The sequence below is a fragment of the Geotrypetes seraphini genome, chromosome 14 (assembly GCF_902459505.1).
Source record: "Geotrypetes seraphini chromosome 14, aGeoSer1.1, whole genome shotgun sequence".
NCBI lineage: Eukaryota > Metazoa > Chordata > Amphibia > Gymnophiona > Dermophiidae > Geotrypetes > Geotrypetes seraphini.
Genome location: NC_047097.1, coordinates 28,801,035 through 28,825,718, shown reverse-complemented (window position 1 = coordinate 28,825,718; position 24,684 = coordinate 28,801,035). Strand labels below are relative to the sequence as shown.

General features: G+C 48.7%; 1 protein-coding gene across 3 annotated transcripts in view; it reads right to left on the bottom strand.

The window, feature by feature from the left end:
* ABHD2 (abhydrolase domain containing 2, acylglycerol lipase) overlaps window positions 1-24,684 on the bottom strand; it is a 189,109-nt gene that overhangs the window by 39,408 nt on the left and 125,017 nt on the right. For all 3 annotated transcript variants that reach the window (XM_033920668.1, XM_033920667.1, XM_033920666.1), the window contains exon 6: window positions 11,064-11,156. In XM_033920668.1, the coding sequence (XP_033776559.1) occupies window positions 11,064-11,156 (93 nt within the window). The remainder of the gene's footprint in view (window positions 1-11,063; window positions 11,157-24,684) is intronic.

Genomic DNA, 24,684 nt, shown 5'->3' with positions numbered 1-24,684 from the left:
AACATGACCTGCTCCCTAGAAAACTCCAGGAAGGGAGACCTACAAGAGAGCCTGCAGCTCCGAAACACGTCTAGCAGAAGTAATAACCACCAAGAAGACCGCCTTAAGAGTAAGGTCCTTCAACGAGCAGGCACCCAAAGGCTCAAAAGAGGGGGGGGGGGGGGCGCGCACCAGCCCGGACATGACCAGATTCAAATCCCAAGAGGGAACAGACAGTCACACAGGACTGAGCAACTTGGCCACCCGCAAGAAGCGAACGATATCAGGAATGGAAGTCAGACGCTGACTCACACAAGACAGACAGGGCTGCAAGCTGAACCCGGAGAGAAGACCAAGCCAGGCCCCTGTCCAGGCCATCCTGCAAGAACTCTAAGATGGTAGGCAGGGAAGCGCGAGAAGAGACCACTTCCTGTGCCGTACACCACTCTTCAAATATACGCCAAACCTGCACATAAGCCCGAGAAGTGGGAAGTCTGTGGGACCCCAAGAGTGGAGATCACTTTATCTGAATACCCCTTCTTACCTAGGCATTCCCTTTCAAGAGGCAAACCGTAAGACAAAAGGGAGCCAGATCGAACATGGGAATGGGGCTTAGAGTCAGAAGATTGGGCGAAAGAGGCAAAGGAAAAGGATCTGACACCAGATCCGCATACCACGGACGTCGGGGCCAGTCCAGAGCCACCAGAACCACCAGGCCCGGGTGATAAACAATGCGGAATAGAACTCTGCCCACTAATGGCCATGGAGGGAACACATACAATAACTCCTCCGTTGGCCATGGTTGAACCAGAGCATCCAGGCCCTCGGCCTGACTGGCTCTGCGACGCCTGAAGCAGGGTGTTTTGGCATTGTGGCCATCAGGCCCATGAGGGGCTGACCCCAAGACTGCACTATCAACTGAAAGGTCACGTGGCTTAGACACCACTCTCCGGGATCTAGTATGTGACGACTGAGGAAGTCCGCTTGAACATTCTCCACTCTGGCTATGTGGGAGGCTGAGATGACCTGAAGATGAGGCTCTGACCAGACCATGAGCAAAGCTGCCTCCTACGCTTCCTGAGTGCTCTTGGTGCCTCCCTGATGATTGACTTCAGTTACCGCCGTGGCATTGTCCGACAGAATCCGGACCAACTTGCTCATCAAGGAGTGGATGGCTAACAGCACCAGACGGACATGTCTGGTCTATAGAACCTTGATCGACCAGGACACCTCCTCCGTGGACCAGGTGCCCCGAGCTGAGTGACCTAGACACTGAGCTCCCCAACCGAGGAGACTGGCATCCGCGAGAAGCACCATCCACTGGGGCTGATCCAGACTCATACCTTGAAGAAGATGGGAGGTCTGGAGCCACCAACGAAGACTGCAGCACGCCAAGCCCCTCAGAAGAATAAGGAGAACCAGATTGTGCCTCTGGGACGACCACCTCCGAAGGAGAGCATACTGGAGAGGATGTATGTGGGCCAGAGCCCACTTCACTACGTCTAGGGAAGTCACCATCGACCCCAAGAAAAGGAGGAAATCCTACGCATGAAGACACTAGGACATCAGAAGCAGGTGAAGCTGAGATTGCAATTTGCTTACCTGGGCATCTGGAAGGAAGACCTTCCCCAAGGAGGTGTTGAACAGAACCCCAAGTACTCCAGGTGCTGAGATGGGGCCGACTCTTGGAAAGGTTGACCACCCATCCCAGCGACTGCAGAAACTCCACCACCTGAGCCGTGACCCAGGTGCTCTCCTGAGACAATTTCGCTCGAATCAACCAGTCGTCCCAGGTAGGGATCCACCAGAATGCCCTCTGTCCGCAAGGCCGCTGCAACAACCACCATAACCTTGGTGAACATCCGTGGAGCCGTGGCCAGATGAAAATGAAGCGCACAGAACTGATAGTGCAGCCCTAAGATCGCAAAGCAAAGGAAGCGCTGATGGGAGGCTCGAATTGGAACATGCAAGTAGGCCTCCGTCAGATCAAGAGAAGTCAGATACTCCCCAGGCTGAACTGCCAGAATGACAGACTGTAGTGTCTCCATGCTACAAGAGGGGATTTTGAGAGCCCTGTTGACCCTTTTTAAATCTAAGATGGGCCGAAAGATCCCATCCTTCTTGGGCACCACAAAGTAAATTGAGTACCTGCTGGTGTGACACTCCTGAGGGAGTACTGGAACAACCGCTTTGAGATCTAGCAAGCGTTGAAGGGTCTGGCGAAAGGCCTGCATCTTCCATGCCGCCTGACACGGAGAAGCTAGAAAATGATATGGCAGGGAGCGGGCAAACTCCAGAGCATATCCATCCTGCACCACCTCCAGGACCCACTGATTGGACGTAATCATGGCCCATTTTGGAAAAAAACTCACGCAGCCGGACACCCACCAGAACCAGAGGGGGTGCCAGCAAGGAGTCATTGGGCAGGATGGGCAGCGGAAGAACCGGCGGACAGGTTCCCAGCCCCCCGATGGGCCACCAAAAGGACTGCATGCGCTGATAAAAATGACCCTGGGAAACCCCGAAGCCAGGAAGGGAGCAGCCCCACAACCAAGGCGGTATCTATGGAACTTCCGCAGAGGCCCCCTGTGTAGTGCCACCCCGAGCCGCTGAGTGGGCACGGTCCTCAGGCAGGCGAGGCACTTTAGAGTCCATCGGAGTCTGAACCAACTTATCTAAATCCTCTCCAAATAAAAAAGACCCCCAAAAGAGGAGAAATTAGGTTCTTACCTGCTAATTTACTTTCTTTTAGCTTCTCCAGACCAGTAGAGGTTAATCTTTACAAATGGGTATATATCCAATCATGACCAGCAGGTGGAGACTGAAAACAAAACTGTGGAATAGTACATAAGATATCCCCTTCTCTATTCTCATCAGTCTCCGAATAGCCAAGCAGAACCAAGAACTGAAAATAGAAATAAACAATACTCCGAACAGGAGTAACAATTAACATACCCAAATGCTGTTGGAAAATTCAGAGGAGAGATACCGGAAGGAAAATGTCCCCACAGCTCGCCAGCTAAGCCAGCCGAGCCACAGCCGCTGTTCCTTTATTCTCCCCAGCCCTAGAAAAATACTAGAACCCACAGCAAAAAACAAAACTGCCCACGCAACAGCCCCAACACAACAACAGACAGGGTGGGGACCTCTACTGGTCTGGAGAAGCTAAAAAAGTATATTAGCAGGTAAGAACCTAATTTCTCCTTCTTTAGCACTCTCCAGACCAGAAGTTAATCTTTACGAATGGGATGTACCAAAGCAGTCCCCATCAAGGGCGGGTCCCCCAAAGGGCCAACAACAGAATACGCTCATCGAACACTGCGTCCCGACGCGCCTGAACATCTACCCGGTAGTGTCTGACAAAAGAATGCAGGGAAGACCAAACCACAGCCTTACAAATGTCCACTGGAGGCACGAGCGAAGACTCAACCCAAAAAGCTGCCTGATCCCGAGTGGAAAGAATCTTAAGAAACTCCGAAACAGCGCACAATAGTAGCCTTAGAAGTGCCAGCCCCCCTACGAGGACCCGCCAGAAGGACAAAGAGATGATCTGATTTCCTGATCTCCTGGGTTCGCTGCACATAAGAGCGAATGACCCGACCAATATCCAACCTGCGCAGCTGTCTTTGCTCAGAAGAGCCCTCCCGACCACCCAACACTGGGAGGACAACAGATTGATTGACATGAAAAGGAGAAACTACTTTAGGCAGAAAGGAAGCAACAGGCCTCAAGACAACCCGCTCCCTAGAAAACACCAAGAAGGGAGCCCTTCAAGACAAAGCCTGCAGCTCAGAAACACGCCTAGCGGAAGTAATGGCCACCATAAAGACCGCCTTCAGAGTAAGGTCCTTCAAAGAGCAGCTGCCCAATGGGGAAAAAAATTGCACAGCTGGGAACCCACCGGAACCAAAGGGGGCGCCAGCAAGGAGTCACTGTGTAGGACAGGCAGCGGGGGAACCAGTGGAGGGATTCCCAGCCCCCCAAAAGGGCTGCATGCGCTAATAAAACCGACCCCAGGAAAACTCCGAAGCCTGGAAAGAAGCAGCCCCACGCCCAGGGCGATATTTGCGGAACTTCCGCAGACGCCCCCGGGTAGTGCCATCCCGAGACGCCGGGCGGGCACGTTCCTCAGGCAGATGGGGCACCTTAGAGTCCGCCAGAGTCTGAAGCAACTTATCCAAGTCCTCTCCAAACAAAAAAGACCCCCAAAAGGGAAATTTAGTAAGCTTAGTTTTGGACGCAGCATCCACCGCCCAAGCGCGAAGCCACAAAATACACCAAAGGTCATAGACTTAGCCGAGATGCGCACCAAGTCATAAAGAGCATCTGAGAGGAACGAGGCAGCCATCTCAATCTTCGCCACCAAGGACCAGTCATCAGACTCACGATCCAGGACATGCTCAGCCCACTGAAACACGGCATAAGCCACCAGCCCACCAGAAATAGCCGCCTGGACCCCAAAAGCAGAGACCTGAAAATTCTGCTTAAGAATGGTCTCCAACCTACGCTCCTCAGAGTCCCGTAAGGCAAAAACACCCTCAACAGGCATGGTATGCTGCTTAGAAATCGCTAAGACCACCGTGTCAACCACTGGTGACTTTAATGTAGCCCGATCCCCCTCCGGGATGGGATACAAACGGGCTTGGCGCACGCCAACCGAAACAGCACCTCTGACATTTTCCACTTCACCAGTACAATATCCCAAATATCCTGATGCATAGGAAAAGAGCGAGAAACAGTACGGATCCCCCTAAGTAGAGGGTCCCCCACACGCGGAGTCTCCGGTGGCGCAACTTCAAAACGCAACACCAAGGAAACCTGTTGAATCAGGTCCGGTAGCTCATCCCTATGAAAAAGGCGCACTATGGACGCCTCCTCGCCGGAGGGCAGGAAATCCAACAGCCTGCCACCAGCGGCCGTCCCCTTGAGAGGGTCCTGGAAATCCTCAAAAGGGTCCAGATCCTCATCTAGGCCGACATGCTCCTCAGACCACAATTCCTCATCCCAAGACACCTGCGGGCATGTGGACGAGGGAGGAGGAGGAGGAGACGCCAAAGGAGAAGAGGGAGGCAAAGCCACAGGGGGTGCAGAGGAAATCCCACTCCCCGAAACCCCCCAGGTGCATGCGGGACCCCCCAACTGCCTGAAAAATGCTCTGCACAAAAAAAAAAATCAAATCAGGGGAAAAGCACCTGGGGATCCTCAGGGACTCCCTGCCACAGCAGGGGTCCCTGCTGAAACCTACCCCTGTGTAAGCAATACAGGGAGAAGGTCACCTGAGGTTGCAGACAAAATGGAGGGGCCAGACTGAGAAAATGGCGAAGTTCCCGTTAAAAATGCTCCCTCCATGGCCTGTAGCTGCTGGGAAGCCTGAACAGTCCCAGCCGGTAAAGCAGGCAAGCTGATATCAGCAGTTAAAAAAATCAGCTGAGAGGGAATCCTTTTTACCCTGACCGTGGCTGTCAAGGGAATCCCTCTGTGGGCAGTGGAAGAAGACCGGACATCCCCACTGCTCCTAGCCAACTTGCAAGGCACTATCGGCGGGGAGCTCTGAGCGCCTGCAGCCGCTGCAGCACCACCACCGCACGGCCCGAACAGCAGTTTTCAGGCCGGCCGCGAGTGCTTCACATCTGGACCAAATTGTGTCCTACTCCCCCGGAGAAGGGCTCAATTGCTCAATATGCGACCTAGCTAGAAGAAAAGTGCCGGTTAGTGCAAAAATACAGTAAATTGACAGGGAAGCAACCCTGCAGACCGCCATTACCTCACGACTGGGTTTTTTTTTTAGAGGGGGTTTACAGAACAGGCTCCACAGGCTTTCGAAGCAATATGCCTTGCTTGATTTAGAGGGCACTGGGGGCACTATGGACACAGGACGGAGGCACTGGGAGCACTATGGACACAGGACGGAGGCACTGGGGGCACTAAGGACACAGGACGGGGGCATGGGGCACTATGGACATAGGAAGGAGGCACTGGGGGCACTATGGACACAGGACGGAGGCACTGGGGGCACCATGGACACAGGACAGAGGCACTGGGGGCACTATGAACACAGGCGGGGGCATTGGGCACTATGGACACAGGAAGGAGGCACTGGGGGCACTATGGACACAGGAAGGAGGCTTGGGGGCACCATGGACACAGGAAGGAGGCACTGGGGGCACTAAGGACACAGGAAGGAGGCTTGGGGGCATCATGGACACAGGAAGGAGGCACTGGGGGCACTATGGACACAGGACGAGGGCACTGAGGGCACTAAGTACACAGGACGGAGGCACTGGGGGCACTATGGACACAGGACGGAAGCACTGAGGGCACTATGGACACAGGATGGAGGCACTGAGGGCACTATGGACACAGGATGGAGGCACCTGGGGGCACCATGGACACAGGAAGGAGGCACTGGGGCACTAAGCACACTGGACGGGGGCACTGGGGCACTAAGCACACTGGACGGGGGCACTGGGGGCACTATGGACACGGGAAGGAGGCACTGGGGGTACTATGGACATGGGAAGGAGGCACTGGGGGTACTATGGACAGGGGAAGGAAGCACTGGGGGTACTATGGACACAGGAAGGAGGCACTGGGGGCACTATGAACACAGGACGGAGGCACTGGGGCACTAAGGACATGAGAAGGAGGCACTGGGGGCACTAAGGACACAGAACAGAGGCACTGGGGGCACTGAGGACACTGAACAGAGGCACTGGGGGCACTAAGGACATGGGAAGGAGGCACAGGGGACACTAAGCCCATGGGAAGGAAGGAGGGAGGGAATAGAAAGGGACAATTGTTGGGCCTGAGTGCAGAAAGAAATGAAAGAAAAGATACAGTCAATTAATAGATGTCCCCTTTCGATGAAAAAAATAAATGGTCACTTTACCTCTAACTTACTTTCTCTGCAGCAAAGTCGGCAGCCACGTTGAGGTGCAGGAAGTTCCCGCGATGACTCGTCTGCTGGCTCTGCTCCGGAACAATTAAGTTACGTCAGAGAGGGTGGACCCGGCAGACGCAGTCATTGCGGAACTTTGCCACAACTCCCTGCATCTGCCGGGTCCACCCTCTCCGACGTAACTTACTTCTTCCGGAGCAGAGCCAGCAGACGTGTCATCGCGAGACCTTCCAGCATGCGGCTGCTGAGTCTGCTCCAGAGCAAGTACGTCGGAGTGGGGTGGATGGCAAGCCGGAAGCTACAGTCATCTTTGGACCTTGCTGCATGAAGGGAAAGAAAGGGGGCAGGGTGGTATGGAAGGGTGTTGCTGATGGAATTGACATACAGAGAAAGGGGAGAGACATAAGGGGGAAGGATATTGGAGGGAAAGAAAGGGGGCAGATGCTGATTGAAGAGGGGTGGATGGAGAGAGAAAGGTCTGACATTGGATGGTAGTGGGGAGCCTCTGCTGGATGGAAGTGCAGATGGGAGAGATAAGGGAGCAAATGCAGGAAGGAAATGGGAGGAGAGAAAGAGGGGAGCAGACGCTGGATGGAAGTGGACAGAGAGAGAAGGTACTAGATGGAAGGGTTGGAGAAAGAGGGTACATGATGGAAGGAGGGGATAAATAAAAGGAGGGCACATGATGGAGAGAAAAGGATTGAGTTAGGGAAACACTGGAGGGGTGAGGGAAAGAGGTGGCAAGCTTTAGGTAGACAGTAAAAAAGGACATTGATGAGAGGGTAGTAAGAACGTAATCTAGACAGATGCAGAAAATAAATTGAAAAGGAAAAGAGGGAAAAAAGGGAAACGGATTGCAGAGGAGAGGTGTGGGAGAGGGAAGGAGAGGAGAGAGATGCCAGACCAATGGGGGTGAAAGGAGAGATGGAAGGGGGAGGCATACAGTTTCTGGAAGGGGCATAGAAGGAGAGAAGATGCCATATAGGGGAAGAGAGACGGCAGAGAGTGGATGGAAGGAAGAGAGTTACAAGAAGACGAGGAAAGTAGAAACCACAGAAGACAAAGTTAGAAAAAAAATTTCTATTTATTTATTGCTTTAGGAGACATGTGTCACTATTTCTGTGGTGCACTGTATGCAGAGTCCAGCTTCTTACTGGTTCAATTTAACCGTTGTCTATGTATTTCTATTTTATCCCCCCTTTTACAAAACTGTGGAGCATTTTTTAGCGCCAGCCGTGGTGGTAGCAGCTCTGATGCTCAGAATTCTATGAGCATCAGACCTGTTACCACCATAGCTAAAATCCACACTACAGTTTTGTAAAAGGGAGAAGGGTTAGTTAGTGATGACATATTCCATACTAGGCGAAGGTGTTTTCTATGTTCTGTGTGTTCAAAAGACATGGTTTTTTTTGTTAGGATTGACTGCAGGATTGATCTTTACTAGTCTGGCTTGTTTAGTTTTAAAATGGGTGTATTGGTGTTGTACTGCTCACTGCAGTATGTAAGATGCTGCCTTTTTCTAGGTACTCATGTGTGACGTGTGGCTTGTTACTAAAAATCATGGGCCCCGGGTGTTACATATGCTAGGTACCAATCAGCAGAAGATAAGTTGAATATTTTCTTCTATCAGTTATTTATGAGTGAAGCACAGCTTAAGGCTCAAGTTTCCAATACATTTTGAAGGTTTTTTGCCAGTGAGGTTATCGCTTGACCACCATTGTAAATCACTTCGGTGGAGGTGGGAGGGCCTGTCATGAGGCTTTTTCCTTCATTTTTTAATTGGTGTGTAGCCTATGCTGTCCTTACACTTTACCTTAGGACACTACAGTTTATCTATATTGAAAGTGTTTATCATCTTATCTTTTACATATGCTAGGTACGCCACTGGATCCCGAATATCCTGATGTATAGGAAACGAGCGGGAAGCAGCACGGTCCTCAATAAGAAGAGGGTTCCCCACATGCGGGGCCGCCAGTGGCGCCTCTTTGAAACGCAGCACCGAGGTCTGGCAGCTCATCCCTCTGAAAAAGGCACACCATGGACGCCTCCTTTGCCGAAATCGGGAATCCAGATGTCCTGTCACCAACAGCCATCCCCTCAAGAGGATCCTGGAAATCCTCAAAAAGGTCCAGGTCCTCATCCAGGTCAACACGCTCCTCCGACCACAATTCGTCATCCCAAACTGCCCTCGGGCGCTTGGACGAGGGAGGAGTAAGAGGGGATGCCAAAGGTGTAGAGGTAGGCAACACCACAAGGGTTGCGGAGGGAAACCCCCCCTCCCCGAAACCTCCTGTGCGCACACAGGACCCCTAGCCGCCTGAAAATAGGCTCTGCACAAACAAAAATTAAATCGGGGGAAAAAACCTAGGGGGTCCCATGGGACTATCTGCCACAGCAGAGGACTCAGCAGAAACCTGCCCCTGTTTTTCCAATACAGGGGGAAGGTCACCTGCGATTGTAGGCAAAATGGAGGGGCCTGCCGTGAAAAGTGGCGAAGTTCCTGCCAAAAAACAACCCCTATAGGCCTGTAGCGGCTGGGAAGCCAGAACTGTCCCAGCCGCTAAAGCAGGCAAAAGCCGGCATCAGCTGTGAAAGAAAACAGTTGATAGGAAATCCCTCCGTGGGCAGCAGGGGAAGACCGGGATTCCCTGCAAACTGCTGCTGGCTCACAAGGCACTAGCGGCGGGGAGCCCTGGACATCAGCACCTGCTGCCAACGAGGCTCCTCCACCACACCAGCCCGAACAGCTGTTTTCAAGCCGGCTGCGAGTGCCTCACTTCTGGACCAAATTGAGCACCTCTTCCCCTGAGAAGTGCTCAATTAATAATAATAATAATAATAATAATAACTTTATTCTTATATACCGCCATACCCATCGAGTTCTAGGCGGTTTACAACAATTAACAAATGGTCTGCATTGACAAGCTTATTTACAACATGTTACAAGCAGATTTACAAACAGATTACCTGTAGATTTACAGTAAATTACAACGATTTACAATTTACAACAGACAGCAATGAAGTTACCACAATTTACAGTAGTCTGCAATGAAAGGGAGATGTATAACAGTTTAGCTGAAAATTGTGGGTTAGATCGGACTAAACAAGGGAAGAGGAGAGAGGGTCGAGGGGGAGTCAGGAGAGTGCTGATTAGTTGAAAAATACAGTAATTTACAACATAAAGGGAAAGCAACCCTTCAGACCGGCACTAGCTCAGAATATATATATATTTTTTTACAGAACAGACTCCACTTGGCTCTCCAAACAGTATGCCTTACCAACCAGAGGGTAAGGCTTACCGTTGAGGCACCTCTAAAAAAAATGTTGGGGCGGTGGAGGAAAGGGAGGAGAGACACAGCACACGACCTGCCGGATTCGACACTCCTGAGGTCGGATGGACCCCTAAACAGGGTCCACACAAGCTTAATCCGGCACTAAAAAGGGGACAAAAGTCCTAAACAAATTCCAACAGCCCTACCAAGGGAGATGGGTACAGCTCACCACAACTGCTGGAGACTGAGAGAAGACTGAGGTAATTAGGGAGGAGTCACATGATATGTACTATTCCAAAGTTTGTCCCAATGCAAAATTGACTCTGCTCAAGAAACCAACACGCATAATAGCACTTCCAAAACTAAGAGAGGAACTGAAATTGCATGTAACCACGCACCAGCCAGGTTCCCTCAAATGACATGGTAGTTTCATGGGATGCCATGTCCTCTTTGCCAGGCTATTTTCCTTCTAGGAAAGGAGAAGAAGTCAGAGAGGGTGGCCTGTACCACTTGGAGACATGGTGCAGCAATGTCTCACTGATAAGTTGGCTGGGTTGTTTGGTTGGAGGCTAGAGTGAAGGAGGAAGGGTTGCCCTGCAGTGATCCAACCTCTGGTAGTCTCGGTGATGGTGGCTAAAGCATCAGGCAGCAGCAGCCAGATTGATGGACTCACTGGCTCCAAGTGCCATTGTTGTGCTTGTACTCCTCACTCCCAGAGCAAAACTTGTTTGTGCTCTGTTTGCTGCCCCTAGGCTTGTGCAATCCTATGTGGATGCCTAGTTCACTTGGTGCTAGGGCAGGCCCTGAGTACACAAGCACCATGTCCTAAAATATTTTTGAGGACATGCTCTGGGGTTTCACTTTATACTGTGCTTGCTTATTTGTCCAAAGACAAACTAGTTAGACTGACCTACCTGTGAGAAAGGATGATTTTCTTCATATTATCTGCCATAAGGAAATTGTACAACCTTCGACATTGATCCCACTGCAGGAAAGTTTCCTGTGCCCTAAAATATAACACAAATCATATCAACAAGCTTCTAAAAGTACTAACAGAAAAAATGTAGTCAAACTTAGATTACATAGCAATACAGGCTACATTGCAAAGGTAAATGTATGGAGAACACCTGCAGGATGAAAAAAAACAATGGAAAACCACTTGACACAGTTATGAGCAAAAACAGATGGTAATGTTCTTCCAAAGCAAAATTTGAAAATATCTGCACAGATTCTGATATTAAATTTGTAATATTTGTTATTTACCTGTAGTAGGTGCTCTCTGAAGACAACAGGCTTAAATCCTCACATTCGAGTGATGTCACTGACAGATACTGGCAGAGGAAAGAGTACCCCAGCAATTTTTCCTGAAGCATTTAGGTCAGGGGTGTCGAACCTGTGGCCCCGGTTGAGGGCAATGCAGTGTTTTTCTCTGCTGCCCCTGGGTGTTTACCATCTTGCCGGCTCCCTCCTCTGTCTTGCTGCAGCGTTTGTGCGGCCCCAGAAACATTTTTTTCAGCCAATGCAGCCCAGGGAAGCCGAAAGGTTGGACACTAAACTAAACTTTAAGTTTATATACCGCATCATCTCCACAGACACCCCTGATTTAGGTACTCTCACCATGCATGCATGCTGGTAACAAGTAGGACTTCCTCAGTTCATCACAAACTAAAAGGAATATAATTCTTTGCGGGAGAATACTTGCTACAGGTAAGTAACTATTTTCTTACAGGATAAGCAGGATTAGAAAATCCTCACAACCTGGACTCCCTACCTGTCTTCAGTAGAAAAGGGGAACTACAGCAAGTGCTGCTGCAACCGAAATACACCAATAGTAACAGGCCATATTCATATTTTTTCTTTTTTGGAAGGTAGCCTGGAGCTGAAAGAGAAGGGCCTGGATTCTAAACAGATTCGAAAATGTGGAGAGAGGAATTCTTTTAGGAAAATGTTGAAGACTCAACTATTTGTTAATGCACTTTTCTGAGCAATTGATTTATACTACACTGAAATTATGCTACATTTGTATATGTAAATTTTATTTTATTTTTTTATTTTGTATAGACTTAACCCCTTGTGAACCGTTTTAGATAAAAATGGTATAGAAATTTTAAAAATAAATAAATAAATTCTGAATGACTATCTGATCAAATCTACTGTTGCTTCAAAAGTTTGTTCTAGGCAGTAGTGAGATGTGAATGAATGGCCAAAAGTCCACAATGCAGTTCTGCATATCTCTTCTATGGCAATTGATCTCAAATAGACTTCCAACACAGCCATAGCTCTGACATTATGATCTCTGATATGACTTTACAGAGTTAGGCCAGCATGGGCATTAAGTGAAGGAAATGCAGTCTGCTAGCCAATTGGAAAGTATGCATTTGCTGACGACTTTTGTAGTTTATGAAAGCTAATCTCTTAGTCCTTACCTTCTCAGCCACTACTTTTGAGAACCAAAGGGGCCTTCTTTTCTTCTTACTTTTATTTACTTGCCTCACAAAAACATTTGGAGATAAAGCACAGTTACTTACCGTTGTCAGGTGCAACTCTGGGGAAGAGTGAACAAGAAAAGGACCTGGGTGTACTGATAGATAGGACCCTGAAGCCGTCGGCACAATGCGCGGCGGCGGCAAAGAAGGCAAATAGAATGTTGGGCATGATAAAGAAGGGAATCTCGAGTAGATCGGAGAAAGTTATAATGCCGCTTTATAGGGCAATGGTCAGACCCCACTTGGAATACTGCGTCCAACATTGGTCTCCCTACCTAAAGAAGGATATAAAACTGCTGGAGAGGGTGCAGAGACGAGCAACAAAACTGGTGAAGGGTATGGAGAAACTGGAATACGAGGATAGACTTATAACACTAGGATTGTTCTCCCTTGAGAAAAGGAGACTGCGTGGGGATATGATCGAGACCTTCAAAATACTGAAAGGAATCGACAAAATAGAGCAGAGAAGATTATTTACATTGTCCAATTTGACACGGACTAGAGGACATGTAATGAAGCTAAGGGGGGACAGGTTCAGGACTAATGTCAGGAAGTTCTGCTTCACTCAGAGAGTGGTTGACACCTGGAATGCCCTCCCAGAGGAGATTATTGCGGAATCAACCGTCCTAGGCTTCAAGAGCAAACTAGATGCATATCTCCTTAAGAGATGCATATAAGGATATGGTGGACTATAAATTATGCCAGGTGTACACCTGGCAGGGCCTCCGCGTGTGCGGATCGCCGGACTTGATGGACCGAAGGTCTGATCCGGAGATGGCAGTTCTTATGTAACAGGTGTTATCCAGGGACAGCAGGCAGATATTCTTGACTGATGGGTGACGGCACCGACGGAGCCCCGGTACGGACAATTTTAGAGTGATTGCACTCTAAGAACTTGGAAAGTTCTCGTAGACCGCACCGCGCACGCGCAAGTGCCTTCCCGCCCGACAGAGGCGCGCAGTCCCCAGTTAGGATAAGCCAGCTAAGAAGCCAACCCGGGGAGGTGGGAGGGATGCAAGAATATCTGCCTGCTGTCCCTGGATAACACCTGTTACGGTAAGTAACTGTGCTTTATCCCAGGACAAGCAGGCAGCATATTCTTGACTGATGGGTGACCTCCAAGCTAACAAAAAGAGGGATGGAGGGAAGGTTGGCCATTAAGAAAACAAATTTTGCAAAACAGATTGGCCGAAGTGTCCATCCCGTCTGGAGAATGCATCCAGGCAATAATGAGATGTAAAAGTATGAACTGAGGACCAAGTAGCAGCCTTGCAGATTTCCTCAATAGGAGTGGAACGGAGGGAAGCTACAGATGCTGCCATAGCTCTAACTCTATGGGCCGTGACGGAACCTTCCAGTGTCAGTCCGGTCCGAGCATAACAGAATGAAATGCACGCTGCAAGCCAATTAGACAACGTACGTTTAGAAACAGGACGTCCCAATTTGTTCAGATCAAAGGATAGAAAAAGTTGGGGTGAAGATCTGTGGGGCTTAGTACGGTCTAAATAGTAAGCTAAAGCCCGCTTACAGTCCAAAGTATGAAGAGCCTGTTCTCCAGAATGAGAGTGAGGTTTCGGAAAGAAAACAGGCAGTACAATAGATTGGTTGAGATGGAACTCAGAGACAACCTTAGGGAGAAACTTTGGATGTGTACGTAGAACTACCTTATCATGATGAAAGACTGTGAAAGGTGGGTCAGAAACTAGTGCATGGAGCTCACTGACCCTCCTGGCAGAGGTGAGAGCAATAAGGAAAAGTACCTTCCAAGTGAGAAACTTGAAAGTGGCAGTAGCCAAAGGTTCAAATGGAGGCTTCATTAAAGCAGAGAGAACCACATTAAGATCCCAGATCACAGGAGGTGCTTTAAGAGGTGGTTTTACATTGAAAAGACCTCGCATGAATCTGGTGACCAGGGGATGAGCTGAAAGGAGTTTTCCATGGAAAGCAGCAATAGCACTGAGATGGACTCTGATGGATGTAGATTTGAGGCCAGAGTCAGACAGAGAAAGTAGATAATCCAACAATGTCTCCACTGCAAGGGACGTGGGATCATGATGATGAAGAAGACACCAAGAAGAAAACCGTGTCCACTTCTGATGATAACATTGCAGAGTGGCTGGTTTCCTGGAAGCATCCAGAATAGAACGAACGGGCTGAGACAGAAGAGAATCATATGAAGTCAGCCCGAGAGATACCAAGCTGTCAGGTGTAGAGACTGGAGGTTGGGATGCAGAAGGGTCTCTTGATGCTGCGTAAGCAGAGAAGGAAATAGTGGAAGCAGAAAGGGTTCTCTGGAACTGAGTTGAAGTAGAAGGGAGAACCAATGTTGCCTGGGCCACCGTGGAGCAATCAGAATCATGGTGGCTCGTTCCCTTTTGAGCTTGAACAAGGTTCGTAACATGAGCGGCAGAGGAGGGAAAGCATACAGGAACAGATTGGACCAATCCAGAAGAAAAGCGTCCGCTGCCAGACGGTGAGGAGAGTAGAGTCTGGAGCAGAATAGGGGCAGCTGGTGATTGTGAGGAGCTGCAAAGAGGTCTATCTGAGGAGTGCCCCACTGAGCGAAGATGGACTGTAGAGTTACAGGATCGAGTGTCCACTCGTGAGGTTGGAGAATTCTGCTGAGCTTGTCCGCTAAGGAATTCTGTTCTCCCTGAATGTAGATAGCTTTCAGGAATAGTTGGTGATCTGTGGCCCAAGCCCAAATCTTCTGGGCTTCCTGGCACAAGAGGCGAGAGCCTGTCCCACCCTGCTTGTTGATGTAGTACATCGCAACTTGATTGTCTGTGCACAGCAGGAGGACCTGAGGAAAGAGAAGATGTTGGAAGGCTTTGAGGGCATAAAACATCGCTCTGAGTTCCAGGAAATTGATGTGATGTTTCATTTCCTGGGCTGTCCAAAGTCCTTGAGTTTGGAATTCGTTCAAATGAGCTCCCCAGGCATAAGGGGAGGCGTCGGTGGTAATGACAAGTTGATGAGGAGGTAGATGAAACAGAAGACCTCTGGAGAGATTTGAGGATATCAACCACCATTGTAGAGACTGACGAAGAGATGATGTCACAGATATGTGTCGTGAGCAAGGATCCGTTGCTTGGGACCACTGGGTAGCAAGGGTCCATTGAGGAGTGCGCAGGTGAAGACGTGCGAGGGGTGTGACATGAACTGTGGAGGCCATGTGACCCAAGAGTATCATCATTTGCTTGGCAGAGATGGAACGTTGTGGAAGCACCTGCTGACATAGAGATTGAAGAGTTTGAAGACGGTTGGATGGCAGGAATGCTCTCATGAGGACTGTGTCCAGTACCACTCCAATGAATTGAAGTCTCTGAGTGGGGATGAGATGAGATTTGGGTAGATTGATTTCGAACCCCAGAAGCTGTAGAAACAGGATGATTTGGTTGGTGGCCAGGAGTACTGTTTGAGATGAATTGGCCTTGATTAACCAATCGTCCAGATAAGGAAAGACTTGAAGGCGTTGAGAGCGTAGAAAGGCAGCCACCACAATGAGACATTTGGTGAACACCCTTGGAGAGGAGGCAAGACCGAAGGGTAGCACCTTGTATTGATAATGACAGCGATTGATCATGAAGCGGAGATACTGTCTGGAGGTCAGATTGACCGGTATGTGAGTGTATGCTTCTTTGAGATCGAGGGAGCATAGCCAGTCGTCTAGATTGAGAAGAGAGTAAAGAGTGGCCAGAGAAAGCATCTTGAATTTTTCCTTGACCAAACATTTGTTGAGATCGCGAAGATCTAGGATTGGTCTGAGATCTCCTGTTTTTTTGGGAACTAGAAAGTAACGGGAGTAGAATCCCTGTCCCTGCTGATCTAGAGGAACTTCCTCTATAGCGTTTAGAAGGAGGAGGGATTGAACCTCCTGAAGAAGGAGGGCAGACTGAGGAGTGTTCAAAGCAGACTCTTTTGGCAGGCTTTGGGCTGGAAGGGTCTGAAAGTTGAGAGAGTAGCCGTGGCGGATGATGTTGAGGACCCATTGGTCCTAAGTGATAACCTCCCACCGGCTGAGGAAAAGAGAGAGACGACCACCTATAGGTTGAGGTAGGTGGGTAGAAATTGGAACACTGGCTATGCTTTGGAGAATGCAGTCAAAAGGGCTGTGTCGATTTTTGTTGTGGAAGTGGCTTCACAGGTTGCTGCTGCTGTGGCCTGGGAGGCTGACGTTGCTGTTGACGTTGACGCCTGGGTTGCTGGGGAGCTGCTGGCAATGGGCGAGCTGCATAGCGTCGTTGATAAGCCGATTGCTGTCTGAAAGGCCGAGTTTGAGGAGGCTTTTTCTTAGTCTTGAGCAGGGTATCCCAGCGTGTTTCGTGGGCAGAGAGCTTTTGAGTGGTCGAGTCCATGGATTCCCCAAAGAGCTCATCCCCCAGGCATGGGGCATTGGCTAACCGATCTTGATGATTAACATCAAGCTCGGAAACTCGAAGCCAGGCAAGGCGACGCATGGCCACAGACATCGCAGTTGCTCTGGAGGTAAGTTCGAAAGTGTCATAAATTGACCGAACCATGAACTTACGTAGTTGAAACAGAGAAGACGAGCAGTGATGAAAAGCTTGCTGTTTGCGCTGAGGAAGGTACTTTTCAAATGAAGCCATGGTGGTAAGAATATGCTTAAGATAAAATGAAAAATGAAAAGCATAGTTACCAGATCTGTTAGCCAACATTGCATTTTGGTAGAGCCTCTTACCAAATTTATCCATGGCTTTGCCCTCTCTACCAGGAGGTACAGAAGCATAGACACTAGCCCCTGTGGACTTTTTAAGAGTAGATTCCACAAGCAGAGATTCATGCGGAAGCTGGGGCTTATCGAAACCAGGAATAGGAATTACTTTATACAATGAATCTAATTTACGGGGAGCTCCTGGAATCGTTAAGGGAGTTTCTAGGTTCTTGTAGAAAGTCTCCCTCAAGATGTCATGAAGAGGGAGTTTCAAAAATTCCTTTGGAGGCTGATCAAAGTCAAGGGCATCTAAAAAGGCTTTAGACTTTTTAGATTCAGCCTCCAAAGGAATGGATAGAGAGTCACACATGTCTTTCAAAAAAGAAGTGAAAGATGTGGATTCATGTTGAGAGGATGGGTCAGGCACAGCAGGCTCATCCTCATCTGAGGAACATTCACCCTCGGACAGAAAGGGCTCTTCAGAGTCACCCCACAGATCAGGGTCCCTGATATGGGAACTACAGTCTCGGGACTCTGGGGTGGATGGTTCCAAGTGCCGGGATTTGCGCACCGACTTACCCGACCTCATCGATATGGTACCGGGAGACGTTACCGGTTGCACCGGTGCCGAAGTCTGTACCGACTGATGCTGGGCTCTCGGTTCCGGAGCAAGAACAGGCATCGATATCGATGAGGCCGAGTGTACCGGTACCGAAGCGGATGCTGCAGATAATAGGGGTTGGTCTACTACCGGTACCGGTGGTTCAGACCGGACCGGCACCGGAAGGTTCGGTGCCAATAGAGCAGGAAGGAGTTGTTGTAACTGCTCCTTTAGCTGCACTTGGAGGACGGCGGCAATGCGCTCATCCAAAGAAGGCACCGGTACCGCCTTTTTCTTTTGCGGTACCTGTGGTGCCGCTCGACGCCCCGAAGATGAAGAGCCCGAGGTGGAGGGACTCACCTCAATCGGGGCGGAGCGCTTCCGCTGGCGTTTCACGGTCGGCAGGACTGGGCTCGCTGCAATAGAGACCGGAGGACGCTCCAGCGGGGAAGGCTTCTTAGCCGGCTTACCTGGGTGCGACGCCGGTGTGGTATTGCGCGGCGTCGAAGAAGTAGGTGCCGACTGTGAAGGTGCCGATGCCGGTGTCGATGGTACGGGATCGGACATATCGGCACCGAAAAGTAATCGCTGTTGTATCTGGTGATTTTTCAAAGTACATTTTTTCAACGTGGCACAGCGGGTGCAGGTGGAAGCCTGATGCTCAGGACCCAAACACTGTAGGCACCAGTTGTGCGGGTCCGTGAGAGATATAGGCCGAGCACACCGCTGGCACTTTTTAAAACCTGGCTGAGGGGGCATGAAAGTAAAAACGGCTTCCGCCAAATCGAAGGCCGAGGCCTCGATGGTGGCAGTAGGCCCCGTCGGGGAAAAACCGAATTGAAGAAAAAAATAAGTTTGTTTGTTTTTTTTTAACAAAAATAAAATAAAAGAAAAAAAGGCAATAGAGCCAAAAGGGTTTACGCGAGCGGGAAGGCGTAGAGAAAAAATTTCAACGGCCGTTGAAAAATGCGTCTTCTTAGCTCCGAGGAAACTAAGAAACTGGGGACCGCGCGCCTCTGTCGGGCGGGAAGGCACTCGCGCGTGCGCGGTGCGGTCTACGAGAACTTTCCAAGTTCTTAGAGTGCAATCACTCTAAAATTGTCCGTACCGGGGCTCCGTCGGTGCCGTCACCCATCAGTCAAGAATATGCTGCCTGCTTGTCCTGGGATAATGTCTTTTTATGGATTGAGAACTGGTTGAAAGACAGAAAATAGAGATTGTGAAAAACTGCAAGAGGACCTTGTGAGACTGGGAGACAGGGCATCAAAATGGCAGATGACGTTTAATGTGAGCAAGTGCAAAGTGATGTATGTTGGAAAGAGGAACCCAAACTATAGCTATATGATGCTGGGTTCTGTTAGGAGTCACTGCCCAGGAAAAGGATCTAGGTGTCACTGCTGAGGATACGTTGAAACCCTTAGCTCAATGTGTGGCAGCTGCTAAGAAAGCAAATAGAATGGAGAAATTAGGTTCTTACCTGCTAATTTACTTTCTTTTAGCCTCTCCAGACCAGCATAGGGTTAATCTTACAAGTGGGTATATATCTCATCGTGACCAGCAGGTGGAGACTGAGACAAAACTTTGGAACTGTACATACCATATGACTCCTCCCTAATTACCTCAGTCTTCTCTCAGTCTCCAGCAGGTGTGGTGAGCTGTACCCATCTCCCTTGGTAGGGCTGTTGGAATTTGTTTAGGAATTTTTGTCCCTTTTTGTTGCCGGATTGAGCTTGGGTGGACCCTGTTTGGGGGTCCGTCCGATCTTGGGGCTGTCAAACCCAGCGGGTCTCGAGCGGGGTCCCTCCCCCCACCTTCTTCCACCTCCCCACATTTTTGTAGAGGTGCCTCAATGGTAAGGCATATTGTTTAGCGAGCCAGTGGAGTCTGTTCTGTGAAAAAAAAAAACCAAAACCCTGAGGCAGTGCCGGGCTAAAGGGTTGCTTTTCATTTAAGTATGCTGTAAATTACTGTATTTTTCAACTAACCGGCACTTTTTTTTCAGCTAGGTCCTATATGGAGCAATTGAGCAATTCTCAGGGGGATAGGTGCATAATTTGGTCCAGACGCGAGGTACTCGCGGCCGGCCTGAAAACAGCTGTTCGGGTCGGTGCGGTTGTGGAAGTCTCATCAGCATCGGATGCTGGCAGTCAGCAGAGCTTTGCAGGGAAGCCCGGTCTTTTCCTGGCGCCCACGGAGGGATTTCCTGTCAGCTGTTTTTTCTCTCAGCTGATGACGGCTTTTGCCTGCTTTAGCGGCTGGGACAGTTCAGTCTTCTCAGCTGCTACAGGCCCTGGAGGGGCTATTTTTGGCGTGTTTTTTTCCATTTTCCTCCCACATAGCCGGAGTGGAGAATGTTCAAGCGGACTTCCTCAGTTGTCACACATTAGATCCCAGAGAGTGGTGTCTAAGCCATATGGCTGTTCAGTTGAGACTGCAGTCTTGATGTCAGCCCCTAATGGACTTGATGGCTACAGGAGTCAACGCCAAAACTTTCCGCTTCTTCAGTCATCACACAGATGGTCAAGCCGTGAGTCTGGATGCTCTGGTTCAACCATGGCTAAAGGAGGGGCTGTTGCATGTCTTCCTCCATGGCCATTAGTGGGCAGAGTTCTACTCCGCATTGTTCGTCACCCAGGCCTGGTGGTTCTGGTGGCTCCGGATTGGCCCAGGCAACCATGGTATGCGGATCTGGTAAGGCATCTGGTGTTGGATTTTCTTCCTCTGCCTCTTTTGCACGATCTTCTGACTCAGGGCCCCATTCCCATGTTTGATCCGAGTCCCTTTTGTCTTACAGCTTGACTCTTGAAAGGTCTCGCCTAAGAAGGGGTATTCAGACAAGGTGATCTCCATTCTCTTGGGGTACCGCAGACTTTCCACTTCTCAGGCTTATGTGCGAGTTTGGCGTATATTTGAGGAGTGGTTGCTTTTCGCGCTTCCCTGCCTAACATCTGGACAGGGGCCTGGCTTGGTCTTCTCTCCAGGTTCAGCTTGCAGCCTTTTCAGCCTTTTGTGGGTTATTACGGGGTCAGCGTCTGATTGCCATTCCTGATGTTCGCTTCTTGCAGGCGGCCAAGTTGCTCAAGCCTCCCGTACGACCGTCTATTCCCTCTTGGGATTTGAATCTTGTCTTGTCCGGGCTTTTGTGCCCACCGTTTGAGCCTTTGGGTGCCTGCACGTTGAAGGACCTTACTCTTAAGGCGGTCTTCTTGGTGGCTATTGTTTCTGCTAGATGTGTTTCGGAGCTGCAAACTCTCTCTTGTCGGTCTCCCTACCTTGAATTTTCTAGGGATCAGGTAGTGTTGCGGCCTGTTCCTTCCTTTCTGCCAAAGGTAGTTTCTCCTTTTCATATCAATCAGTCCTCCTGGTCCTGGGTAGTCGGGCAGGTTCTTCTGAGTAGAAACAGTACCACAAATTGAATATTGATCGTATCCTTTGCGCCCCAGAAGTTCAGGAAATCAGATCATCTTTTTTCTCCTTATAGCGAGTCCTCGTAGGGGGGATGTCGCTTCCAAGGTTAACTGTGCGCTGGATCAAGGAGACTATTGCTTCCGCTTATCTTCTTCAGAAAAAGACACTTTCGGAATTTCTCAAGGCTTATTCTACTCACAGGCAGGCAGCTTCTTTGGCCGAGTCTTCGCTGGTGCCTCCTCTGGATATTTGTAAGACGGCAGTCTGCTCTTCTCTACATTCTTTTATCAGACACTACCGTGTGGACGGTATTCGGTGCACGTGTTCTGGTGCCGGCTCTTCGCGGGTCCCACTCATGATGGGGATTGCTTTGGTATGTCCCGCCTGTAAGATTAACCCTATGCTGGTCTGGAGAATTGCTAAAGGAGGAGAAATTAGGTTCTTACCTGATAATTTACTTTTTTAGCCTCTCCAGACCAGCATAGGACCCCACCCTTTCTATTGTCATGTTCTTGCGTGCAGATTTTCATTTTTCGATCAGTTTGTACTAGTTTTCTAGGGCCAGGGAGATTAACAACAGTGGCTGTGGCTGGCGTAGCTGGCAAGCTGTGAGGACCTTTGCTATTTGCATTTGTTCCTTTGCATTTTCCAACAGCATTTCTGGTTTTATTTGTTGATACTCCTGTTTGGAATCTTGTTTGTTTTTCTGTATATAATTATTAGTTCTGCTTGGCTATTTGGCAGACTGAGGTAATTAGGGAGGGGTCACATGATATGTACAGTTCCAAAGTTTTGTCTCAGTCTCCACCTGCTGGTCACAATGAGATATATACCCACTGGAGAGGCTAAAAGAAAGTAAATTAGCAGGTAAGAACCTAATTTCTCCATTCTATTTGCTTTCTTAGCAGCTGCCACACATTGAGCTAAGGGTTTCAACGTATCCTCAGCAGCGACACCTAGATCTTTTTCCTGGGCAGTGAATTGCTTCATGTACAGGAAAAGCTTTGGGCAGTTTCTTTGTACTCACCATCTTAGATTTAGAAGCAGACAGGGTCTGCTGCTTAGGTTGCAACGTCTTAGAAATAAACGATGACAGTTCCTCACGGTGAAACACCCGTGCAGCCATAGGGTCATCTGCCTCAGAACTCCCAAGCTCTGCCTCCAGGTCCTCCAGTTTCTTGTGAAAGGGTGAGGCAAGGGGGAGATAAGAATTCCACAGAGAAGTCATCCATTTCCATTTTGCCCCTGCACCAGATTGTTGGGGTGCAGTGAGTAGAGGAGGGTCATCCAACTTCTCAGGATGCCCCAGAGCCAAAGCTCCAAGGGCCGCTGTAGCTCCAGGAAGTAAGCTCTTTGAAGCAATAAAACAAACTGTAGGGGGAAAAACCTCAGAGATCCCCCTATAGCAGCAGAGCTAGAGCTAGTCAAAGCCTGCTGGGAAAGCTGCGACACCCCTGAAAAGGTTGGTGTTGAAGAGGACAGGCCTGTCTGACTTGCGGTGGAAACTGCAGGAGCCGCCTCGTGGCCTCCCAAAATGGCCACGGGAAAGAAAGGAGACGATGGCCTAAACTAAACTAAAACTAAGGAAGCTCGACTCGGTTTACAACAATTAAATAAGAACTCAAGTGATGTGTTTATTTTTTATGATATAATATTGTGTACTTGTTGTAAGATGATAAAATGAATAAAGAATTGGAAAAAAAAATAAATAAGAACTGAAAAAAGTAAAAGCAGAGGTTTCAAAAGAGATTAATTTTCAAAATGTTAGCAAATCAAAAAGTTTTTAGAAATTTACAAAAAGATTCGAAAGGACTGGGGCTCCTCAGAATTAAGGGAAGTTCATTCCATAGTTGCGAAAGTTTAAAATCCAGAGATTGACTAAAGATCTTAACTCCTTTAATTCCTTTTCTGGAAGGAAGGGAGAGTTTGAATTGTTGGATGCCTCTTGCATAAGAGAATCTGTAAACATTCCATAATAAGGAAACAAGGGGAATAAAAATACCATATAAAATTTTGAAAGAGATGCAAGCACATTTGAATTGAATTCTAAGATAAACCGTGAGTCAATGGAGGAGACTCAGGAGCAAAGGGGTCACATGGTCATATTTACTTTTTCTTTGGAGACAGATTTTTGTAATGCCAAAGTAAATATTATTACAATAATCTAGTCAGGATAATATGATTAATTGGTCTAAAACCAAGAAATGTCGATGAAAAAGATGTCTAACCTTCCTCAACAATTGTAAACTAAAAAAGCATTTCTTGACCAAGGAATTTATTTGATCCTTGAAGGTAAGAGAGGAATCAAAAAGGACTCCCAATACCTTAGAAGAGAATCTGCAAAGAGGCCCCAGATTCCAAAGCTATAGTAGAAGGAAGACAGTCCAATTTTGGACCTAACCACAGAAGTTTCGTTTTAGTTGTATTAAGCTTCATCTGGACAGATATAGCCCAGGCTTGAAGTTTGGAAATGCAATGATTTACTTTAAAAACTAAATTGCCAATACCCTCCCCAATGCAGGGAAAATCTTTGGCTCTCTATCGCAGCATTGTTATACCCCCCAAACACAAACTGGACACTGCTCTACACCTGCTACAGCGTGAGCAGCACTTAACTGCTTCAGTCGCCATTCGCACCAGAAGCAATTAACGCCGTAGGAGGCCCAATACATTAACATTTTTAAATGAAAAAATAGAATATGAATGTGATTGTAGTATAGAAATGGGATGGGAAGGGAGGGGGATGGGATATTTTATAATTTTATAAGATATATGGTTAAGAATGTACAAGTGATTGTGTATAATATATTGTATAAAATTGTAAACTTGTTGATTGATGCAAAAATGAATAAATAAGTTTAAAAAAATCAAAACATTTTAAATGAGCCACACACCTAAAATCGGCCCAATGAAAAATGTTACCAAGACTGACAGAGGAGTTTTTCCTGCAAAGGACTTTAACTGCTGGACCAGATTCAAGGGGCTAGAGCTGCAATCTATCCCTGTTCCTCTTTTTTTTTTTCCAACAATGAGGGAAAGGAGAGAAGCTACACAGAGCCAGGGAGATTTGGGTGGGAAAGAGACCTGGGGTGACCAGGTGTAACTCCTAAAGCTGGCACCATTCAGCCAGGACACCCCAGCTTAGGATTACCATATTTTTCTCTGTGAAACCCCAGATATTTTGTCCCCGCCTCACCCCACCCCATTCCACCCCAGCCCCACCAAGTTCTGCCTCTAGTACCGCCCCCACAAAGCCTCCTCTCTTCTTCCAAACTAGTTCCAGCTGTGTCTGGAGGGTCTGGAGCATGCGCAGAAGTGTGTGACATCATCCGCGAATGCTCAGAGGCCCTCTAGATGCGGCCGGA